This window comes from Palaemon carinicauda, chromosome 40, assembly GCF_036898095.1.
Source record: "Palaemon carinicauda isolate YSFRI2023 chromosome 40, ASM3689809v2, whole genome shotgun sequence".
NCBI classification, from domain to species: domain Eukaryota; kingdom Metazoa; phylum Arthropoda; class Malacostraca; order Decapoda; family Palaemonidae; genus Palaemon; species Palaemon carinicauda.
The window spans coordinates 41260551-41270550 of record NC_090764.1 but is presented as its reverse complement, the minus strand read 5'-3'; the positions used below and the strand labels follow the sequence as shown (position 1 = coordinate 41270550).

The 10000-nt window shown below is 35.3% G+C and overlaps 1 protein-coding gene across 1 annotated transcript in view; it reads left to right on the top strand.

The window, feature by feature from the left end:
* Window positions 1-5644: 5644 nt before the first annotated feature.
* LOC137631726 (polyamine-modulated factor 1-binding protein 1-like) overlaps window positions 5645-10000 on the top strand; it is a 9709-nt gene continuing 5353 nt past the window's right edge. The window contains exon 1 of the mRNA XM_068363615.1: window positions 5645-6733. Coding sequence (XP_068219716.1) covers window positions 5815-6733 — 919 coding nt within the window. The 5' untranslated portion in view covers window positions 5645-5814. The remainder of the gene's footprint in view (window positions 6734-10000) is intronic.

Below are 10000 nucleotides of genomic sequence, written 5' to 3'. Positions count from 1 at the left end.
ATCGGAAAATCTCCGTAAAAATATACTGTTCTCGGGCGTATTTCAGTTGTTAAATTTTACGGGTTGGTGATCGTAATATCACTCCTTAACGTCAATATACCCGTTTTTAAAACGATAGATGCCTGGCAACGTTTATTCCAGGATTTTTACCGTTTTTTTTTTTTTTTACGGCAAATTTTAGTGTATGAAACAGTAGTGCTACTTACCTTGTTTGCAAATATTGAGACCTGGTAATGTTATAAAAAAAAAAGAAATGAAAGAGTTAGAAGGTACAGTATTCTGTACAATATTATTAAAGGAATATTTTGAACAAGTTCCAATTACACCTTATTTTGGGTTAATAGCGGGAACAAGCTTATGGCCATTTTAATATGGAATCTAGTCTTAAAATATTATGCTTTTTCTTAACATTATTACATCAGATGATGAATGATTAATGAAAGAGATAGGGGAATAGCAAAATGAATATTAGAATGGCAACAAGAGGACCAGGGAAAACAGGGGGTGGGGCGGGGGGGGGGGAATCTTGTGAATATAAGGAACGCTTTTGATGTTATACTAAAGTATGCTTTAATTTATGATAATGATGAGGAAGCTAAAGAGCTCTTAGATCAGGCTCAGGATATGTGCCCAAATGAGCCGAGGGCACTTGAAGCAGCGATTGTTATGGAAATCCATTCCTATGATGGTAGAAGCATTGGAATTCAACTATGTCTGGGAAAGGATTAAGCAGGTCATGTCACAAGAAGCTATATTCCAGCCACCCGTTGAGATACTACCGCTAGAGAGTTTTGGGGTTCTTTGACTGGCCAGACAGTACTACATTGGATCTTCCTCTCTGGTTACGGTTCATTTTCCCTTTGCCTACATACACACTGAATAGTCTGGCATATTCTTTACATATTCTCCTCTATCCTCATACACCTGACAACACAGATTACCAAACAATTCTTCATCACCCAAGGGGTTACTGCACTGTAATTGTTCAGTGCCACTTTCCTCTTGGTAAGGGTAGAAGAGACTCTTTAGCTATGGTAAGCAGCTCTTCTAGGAGAAGGACACTCCAAAATCAAACCACTGTTCTCTAGTCTTGGGTAGTGCCATAGCCTCTGTACCATGGCCTTTCACTGTCTTGGGTTAGAGTTCTCTTGCTTGAGGGTACACTCGAGCACACTCTCCTATCTTATTTCTCTTCCTATTGTTTTGTTAAAGTTTTTATAGTTTATATAGGAGATATTTATTGTTGTTACTCTTCTTAGAATATTTTATTTTCCTTTTTTCCTTTCCGCACTGAGCTATTTTCCCTGTTGGAGCCCCTGGGCTTATAGCATACTGCTTTTCCAACTAGGGTTGTAGCTTAGTAAGTAATAATAATAATAATAATCTGTACCATGGTCTTCCACTGTCTTGGGTTAGAGTTCTCTTGCTTGAGGGTACACTCGGGCACATTGTTCTATCTAGTTTCTCTTCCTCTTGTTTTGTTAAAGTTTTCTATAGTTTATATAGGAAATATTTCTTTCAATGTTTTTACTGTTCTTAAAATATTTTATTTTTCCTTGTTTCCTTTCATCACTGAGATATTTTCCCTGTTGGGGCCCCTGGGCTTAAAGCATCCTGCTTTTCCAACTAGGGTTATAGCTTAGCATTTAATAATAATAATAATAATAATAATAATAATAATAATAATAATAATAATAATAATAATAATAATAGTAAGAGACTAAGAAGATGACCTCAAAGAAGATGCGATGTTTTTAATTGAGATTTTGATAGAATAAGAATGTCACCAATACCCCAATTTAAAAAAAAAGGCAGACATGAGAAGAGCTGATGTATTATTCTTGATGGATGCTTAGCTTCTTTGCCTAGTTTGAACGATGTTTGAAATAGCCTAATGGACATTATCTGCAGAGGGAAGAAGCTTTGCTTACTCTTTTATGATATAATCGTATACTGGACCTTGGCGAAAAAGTCCCTTTGTACATTGTACCAATGGTTGGATATCTATATCTGTTCTTCCAGATGCCAACCTTCGAGGGGTTCGGCTAGAATAACTTCGAAGATCACCACTAATATCATTCCTTCTATCAATTATTACAATAACAACACGAAGACGTCGAAGACGAATAGTAGTAATAATAATGTGATGTCTAGACTATTTCCATATCACCAACTATCAAGATAATGAAATAAATGGCTATCAGAAAAAACCACAGTTTTGAAATTAGTAAACAACTACTACAAGTCAGACCTCTGATAACCACGACCTAAAAACGAAGGCAAAAATAATATCAACTTTAATTTGTCGCATCTTGTTACAAGAAGTCAGCCATGCAGTTGTCTAGTTACATTTTTTTTTTTTTTACCTCTGATTCAATCACGCCCTTGGTATCACATGTTGGAAAACCCTCTCGTTTGGTTTCTCGAGTAGATGGAATTCTTTGTTTAGTAACATCAGCGCTCAACAACAACATTTATTTTTAAATGGCTTGTTTATACAGAGGCGTAGGAGCAGGGGACCTGGACGACTATGGCCCCCGCCCATTTGTTTTTTTGCTGAAAAACTACTTTTGTATCTTTTACTTCAGAAAATATTTAAATACATTAAATCACATAAATCTAGTAACGCATTCTTCTTAACAATTATCATTCAAAAGTAATCACTCGAGTAAAAAATTTTAGTTAATATGTATATACACATGTATTTGGGTGTATTTATATATTATACATATGCATACATACATACATGCACACACACACACACACACACACACACACATATATATATATATATATATATATATATATATATATATATATATATAATATATATATATATACTGTATATATATATATATATATATATATATATATATATATATATATATATATATATATATATATATATATTCTTCCCATCGGATATTGAGTTGTAACTAGTTTATGTTCTAAGGCTTTAGTAAGGCTCCAAGTTTCTTATACATAAATAGATAAAAATATTTTTTTTTTATAGAAAGTGAAAATTTACTTTTCATAATCTCATTCTGTTAACAAAAGCTCCCCATCCTATGCTTATAATTTTTTTTTTTTTAAATTTCGGTCGCATGTCCTGGGGAAACACTCTGTCCTAAGTACATATATTCATTAACAATCTCAAGAGGTTCGTTTTTAACCCTTATTTGTTGTCTCTCTGCTTTTTCATTGAACTTTATCTTAGTTTTACTGATATTAATTTTCAGTCCTACTTTTCTGCTTTCTCTATTCAAATCTTCTATTTTCTTTTGCAGTTCCTCCCATGATTCACTAAATAGAATTATATCATCTACAAATCTTTGGTAGTTAAGGTATCCGCTATAAATTTTCTTAATCTAAATTCTTTAAACCTTCTAGGCATGTTGTGAAGGATTTAGGAGAGATTGGTCTCCCTGTCCAACTCCTTTTGCAATCGGAATTTTCTCACTATCTTTATGTAGTTTTAGGATTGTTGTACTTCCTATATAGATTTAGTCAAGTGTTCTAACATAAGATTCTTATATTCCTTGTTTTTGAAGGGTTTTCATTACTACTGAGGTTTTGACAGAATCAAAATCTTTCTCATAGCCTATAAATGCTATACATAGTGGTTTTTTCAATTAGCTGGTTAATTACATGGATATGGTCAGTTTTTTAATAACCACTTTTAAAGCCTGCCTGCTCACTTGGTTAATTAAAGTCTAGCTGTCTTTCTTATTTGGCCTAATATGATTTTTGTAATTATCTTATATATTACGGAGAGCAAACTAAGTGGGCGGTATTTTTTCAGGTCTTTTGTGTCTCCCTTCTTGTGAATTAGTATAATGATAAAATTTTTCCAAGCTGTACGTATAGAGCATTCTTGCAAACATTTAGTGTAGATTTCAACGAGTTTACAACTATGGAATCTCCACCATCTAAAGTGGAGGATGTTCAAACAACAAGGAAAATAAATGCACATGGGCAAGACATATAATGAGAATGGCAGACAATAGATTGATATTAAGAATAACAGAATGAGTCCCTAGAGATTGTAAAAGAAACAAAGGAAGGAAGAAAAGACGATAGATTGACGAACTAAGAAAGTTTACGGGTGTGGACTGGCACAAATAGACCTTAAACAGACGCAAGTGGAAAGACATTTCTGCAGTAGTAACCGATGATTGATATATATATATATATATATATATATATATATATATATATATATATATATATATATATATATATATATATATGTGTGTGTGTGTGTGTGTGTGTGTGTGTGTGTGAGCGTGTAAGTGTGTGTATTGTATGTGTGTATAACTGTGCACTATTATTCAGGGGTTTTAGTGTCAGAAGTATGACTCTATCAAATATAGCCTGGTGCAGTTAGTCGGGCTTTTTGTACATTGCTATCCACTCATAAGATCATTTGAATAGCCCGAATAAAGCAAGATAAAAAAATAAGTGTTTTTCCTTTTAAACACATTTAGTCTGTTCTCCAAATAGTTTCTCCCTCTTTGTCGCTAAGGCTTTGGGAAATTCCATTCTCTCTCTCTCTCTCTCTCTCTCTCTCTCTCTCTCTCTCTCTCTCTCTCTCTCTCTCTCTCTCTCTCTCTCTCTCTCTCTCTCTCCTTCTTCTTAGTCTTCTTCTTCTTCTTACCAGATGATGTTCGTTATTCAAGTATTCTTTTCCCAGAAATCTCTTATCGAAATCTAATCATTTTAAATCCTATCATTCACTCGTTACACATCAAATCTTCTCCAACGTATTTTGTTTGATTTCTCATCTAAGAGACTCTGTTTATAAGATATTCCTTAATGAATACCACTGCGTATAAACAGGAGCACAAGAGGCCTTGAATGTCGTGCAAAATTTTCCCTCTGTGGCGTCAATAAATCCCCCATGTATAGTTGATGCTATGATAAGCCACTATTTGGGAGGGTATGCTTACGTATTAACCCTTAGAGTGCACTGTACATGTGGTTTTATACGCAGTCTGGACAAGTAAAAAGGATTATTCGGGTTTGGATGTAAACAGATATTACTAAATGCAAACTTGATATTTCAAAATATATTTCTTTAATTTCGCAGAGCTGTTAAAATTTATACCTTGTTTTGTGTGTATTTTTACGTTTTTAAACGTTATGGACACTTGTAATATGAGTAGTTTTAAACTACTTGAAAATATAATTTCAAAGAGGAAATTATTATTTTGTTACAGAATATCTAAAGATACTGTGTCACTGACTTACTTCTTAAATACTGACGTGTATTAATGTAATTCTTTCTAATATAAATAAGGAAAAAATAATAAAGCACATGATTTCTTTACGAAGCAACAAATATTTGATAAATTACTCTGCAGTTTGAAATGATCTGCTATGGACCCTTGCTCTGACAGTTTTTTTTTTTCCTTCTTTTTTTTGTGATATAAAGAAAGAAGCCTCCTTAGCATGAGTAAGACCTGGTTTTTTTCCTTCTTTTTTTTAGTGATATAAAGAAAGAAGCTGCCTTAACATGAGTAAGACCTGTAAGGCCCTGCCTACCCAATCAAGACCAGTGGCGTGGGCTTGGTATGTCCTGACTCCTAATGTTTCAAATAATTGCTGCCCCGAGAGGTAGCAAAGTGGTGAGTAGTATGACAGAAGGGACGTTCGTCAGTTGTCCCGACCTCCCTCAAGGATCAACTCTCACTTGCTCCGTGACTGTCACAGTAACGAGATTTGTTAAGTTGGAAAGAGGCGTTTGAATCCTCCTCATCTGATATTCAATAATAAGTCCGAAGGGACGTCTGCCCTTTCTGCAGATCTTGAAGAATGTTTCTTACTACAATGAAGATATTAATTTTTTCAGTGATTTTAGTGACAGTGAGGGTTATTGCTAACCCCCTGGTGGGTCAGAGAGAAACGAAAAACATAGCCTCAGCTAGTAGTCAGTCTCAACTGATAAGGGAACTTGACGGATTCCGAGAGACTATCGAAAATAAATTCGAAACTTTACAGGAAACGTGTCAAAAACTCGCCATAGGACGTAATGAAATCACTATAAGTACAGACGAAGAAGAGAAATTAAAAAAGATGATGGCTGAATTTGAAGATAAAATGTTACGCTTCTCACATGCGGCAACTGAGAAGATCAGCGAAGAAATATCCGAAGCTTTGGAAAACTCTTTGAAAAAAATGGACGAGAAGTTACAGCCTCTTCAGAGTGAGATCGCTAGTGTGAAGAGTCAAATGACTGTTTTAGTAACGAAGGAAGACGTGAAACGCTTGGAGCATGACCTAATAACCATCGGAACTAATGCAACAACAATTTTCAAGGCGGAAATGTCTCAGCTACTCACCAAAGAAGATATCTTAAACCACCACAGTGATCTCAAGAACAGCTTAGAGGAGATTTTCTCGACTCCTGAAATTGAAACAAGATGCGAAGATTCATCAAAATTAGAGGAAATTTCGGCCAAACTGACCAATTCAGACAGCCTTCTAAATGAAGTGTTCGCATATTTGAAGAATGACAGTCGAAACTCTTATTGCTCTTCAACCATGGATGGCATCACTGAACTGTTAGGGAAGTTAGAAAATGGTATAGACAACAATTGGCAGTCGGCAGTGACTCTTGAAACTGTGGTTCAGAACATGCAAAAGAATTTCCTAAGTAAACTAGAAAATCTGTACAAACTGGCAGAGAATGGTGAAGCGAACAGTTCCGAAGAAGAGACGGAGGATCCTATTGGTAATTATATGATTATTACTTTATTCATACATTGAATTTTGAATCTTCTGAGAAAATTTGGTTTTGATTTGTCATTCAATTTATTCAAATCAGTTTTACAACGATGTAGAACAGTAGGTAATCAGTTACGGTATTGAATTTGTCTTCGAAATCCACGTATTTTTTGTCATCATACTATACTATAAGTGCTTTTCCTGGGGTTGCCAAACTCTCAAAATATCAAAATAAAAATAAAAATTCAAAATATGGCAGAACTCGCTGTAAAGAAAACAAAATATAAAAGTATTTGGGGATTTTTATTTATCGACTTTTATATATCTATCTATTCATATATTAATATAAAAAAACAAAATTTTAATGGTGGTATCCCTGAGTGCAGTATGTATTTGATATGTGAATAGCATTACCGTCCACGTCCAATCAGGCAGCCACTCCCGCTGTACTGCCGCAGCGGGAAACACTGTCTACTATTTGTTCGTCTTATATAGTTGATGCATTTATACCTGTATAGTGATTTCGAATGTGCTGCATAGATTGCACTCAGTCTTTGTTTTTTTAAAATTCTTAATTACTCACGAAAAAGTGGTATGCCAACAATAGAAACTGAGTACTTCCCTTGCTGACTAAGTATTGCACCACAGTATGTCAGTGAGTGATAGCCTATCACAGTATTCATAATTGAGGCTTCTAAAACCACAAGGTAACCCCCCCCCCCCCCATATTTAAAGAGAGAGATGGGTAAGGGAAGAGGAAGAGAAGGAGAGGGGCACTTTTCATGCCTTCTCCTCCTACTTTTTACCCTTTCCCTTCGCAACCCTTTCCTTGCTCCTCTCCCCGCTTCCCCGTCTTTCCAGGCCCCTTCTCCCCCTGCTTCTTTTTTACCCCTGCCCTCCTCTCCTCCTACTTCTTGCCCCCCCCCCCTCCCCTCTTCGATATTTCCTTGCCACTTCCCTTCCTCTCCTCATCTTTACTACTCCCTTTCCTTTTTATTTACCTCTTGTGAATTTGTATTTTTTTCGATTATTATTTCATTTAACAAAATAATTGCGTTATTAGATGTGTTATTTTATTTGTATGTTCTTGTGAAGTTGACACGTCTGCGGCGCTGGTCACTCGGTCGAAAAGGTCGTTGGTTTGGCGGTTGTTTAGAGATTTGGAGGATTTTATGTCACTGGTTTTTGAGGTTGTTGTTTTGGCAGTTGATGAAAGATTTGGAGGATTTTGTCATTGGTTTTTGAGGTTGTTGTTTTGGCAGTTGATGAAAGATTTGGAGGATTTTGTCATTGGTTTTTGAGGTTGTTGTTTTGGCAGTTGTTTAGAGATTTGGAGTATTTTATAACATTGGTTTTAGAGGTTGTTGTTTTGGCAGTTGTTTAGAGATTTGGAGGATTTTATGTCATTGGTTTTGGAGGTGTTGTTTTGGCAGTTGTTTAGAGATTTGGAGGATTTTATGTCGCCGGTTTTTGAGGTTGTTATTTGAGCAGTTGTTTAGAGATTTGGAGGATTTTATGTCGCTGGTTTTGGAGGTTGTTGTTTTGGCAGTTGTTTAGAGATTTGGAGGATTTTGTTATTGGTTTTTAAGGTTGTTGTTTTGGCAGTTGTTTAGAGATTTGGAGGATTTTATGTCATTGCTTTTGGAGGTTGTTGTTTTGGCAGTTGTTTAGAGATTTGAAGGATTTTATGTCGCTGGTTTTGGAGGTTGTTGTTTTGGCAGTTGTTTAGAGATTTGGAGGATTTTATGTCATTGGTTTTGGAGGTTGTTGTTTTGGCAGTTGTTTAGAGATTTGGAGGATTTTATGTCATTGGTTTTGGAGGTTGTTGTTTTGGCAGTTGTTTAGAGATTTGGAGGATTTTATGTCATCGGTTTTGGAGGTTGTTGTTTTGGCAGTTGTTTAGAGATTTGGAGGATTTTATGTCATCGGTTTTGGAGGTTGTTGTTTTGGCAGTTGTTTAGAGATTTGGAGGATTTTATGTCATTGGTATTGGAGGTTGTTGTTTTGGCAGTTGTTTAGAGATTTGGAGGATTTTATGTCATTGGTTTTGGAGTTTATTGTTTTGGCAGTTGTTTAAAGGTTTGGAGGATTTAAGTCGCCGGTTTTTTAGGTTGTTGTTTTCGCAGTTGTTTAAAGATTTGGAGGATTTTATGTCATTGGTTTTGGAGGTTATTGTTTTGGCAGTTGTTTAAAGATTTGGAGGATTTTAAGTCGCCGGTTTTTGAGGTTGTTGTTTTGTCAGTTGTTTAGAGATTTGGAGGATATTATGTCATTTGTTTTGAAGGTTGTTGTTTTGGCAGTTGTTTAGAGATTTTCAGGATTTTATGCCATTGGTTTTGGAGGTTATAGTTTTGGCAGTTGTTTAGAGATTTGGAGGATTTTAAGTCGCCGGTTTTTGAGGTTGTTATTTTGGCAGTTGTTTACAGATTTGGAGGATTTTATGTCATTGGTTTTTGAGGTTGTTGTTTTGGCAGTTGTTTAGAGATTTTCAGGATTTTATGTCATTGGTATTGGAGGTTGTTGTTTTGGCAGTTGTTTAGAGATTTGGAGGATTTTATGTCATTGGTTTTGGAGGTTGTTGTTTTGGCAGTTGTTTAGAGATTTTCAGGATTTTATGTTGCTGGTTTTTGAGGTTGTTGTTTTGGCAGTTGTTTAGAGATTTGGAGGATTTTATGTCATTGGTTTTGGAGGTTGTTGTTTTGGCAGTTGTTTAGAGATTTGGAGGATTTTATGTCATTGGTTTTGGAGGTTGTTGTTTTGGCAGTTGTTTAGAGATTTGGAGGATTTTATGTCATTGGTTTTGGAGGTTGTTGTTTTGGCAGTTGTTTAGAGATTTGAAGGATTTTATGTCATTGGTTTTTAAGGTTATTGTTTTGGCAGTTGTTTAGAGATTTGGAGGATTTTATGTCATTGGTTTTTGAGGTTATTGTTTTGGCAGTTGTTTAGAGATTTGAAGGATTTTATGCCATTGGTTTTGGAGGTTATAGTTTTGGCAGTTGTTTAGAGATTTGGAGGATTTTAAGTCGCCGGTTTTTGAGATTGTTATTTTGGCAGTTGTTTACAGATTTGGAGGATTTTATGTCATTGGTTTTTGAGGTTGTTGTTTTGGCAGTTGTTTAGAGATTTTCAGGATTTTATGTCATTGGTATTGGAGGTTATTGTTTTGGCAGTTGTTTAGAGATTTTCAGGATTTTATGTCATCGGTTTTAGAGGTTGTTGTTTTGGCAGTTGTTTAGAGATTTGGAGGATTTTATGTCATCGGTTTTAGAGGTTG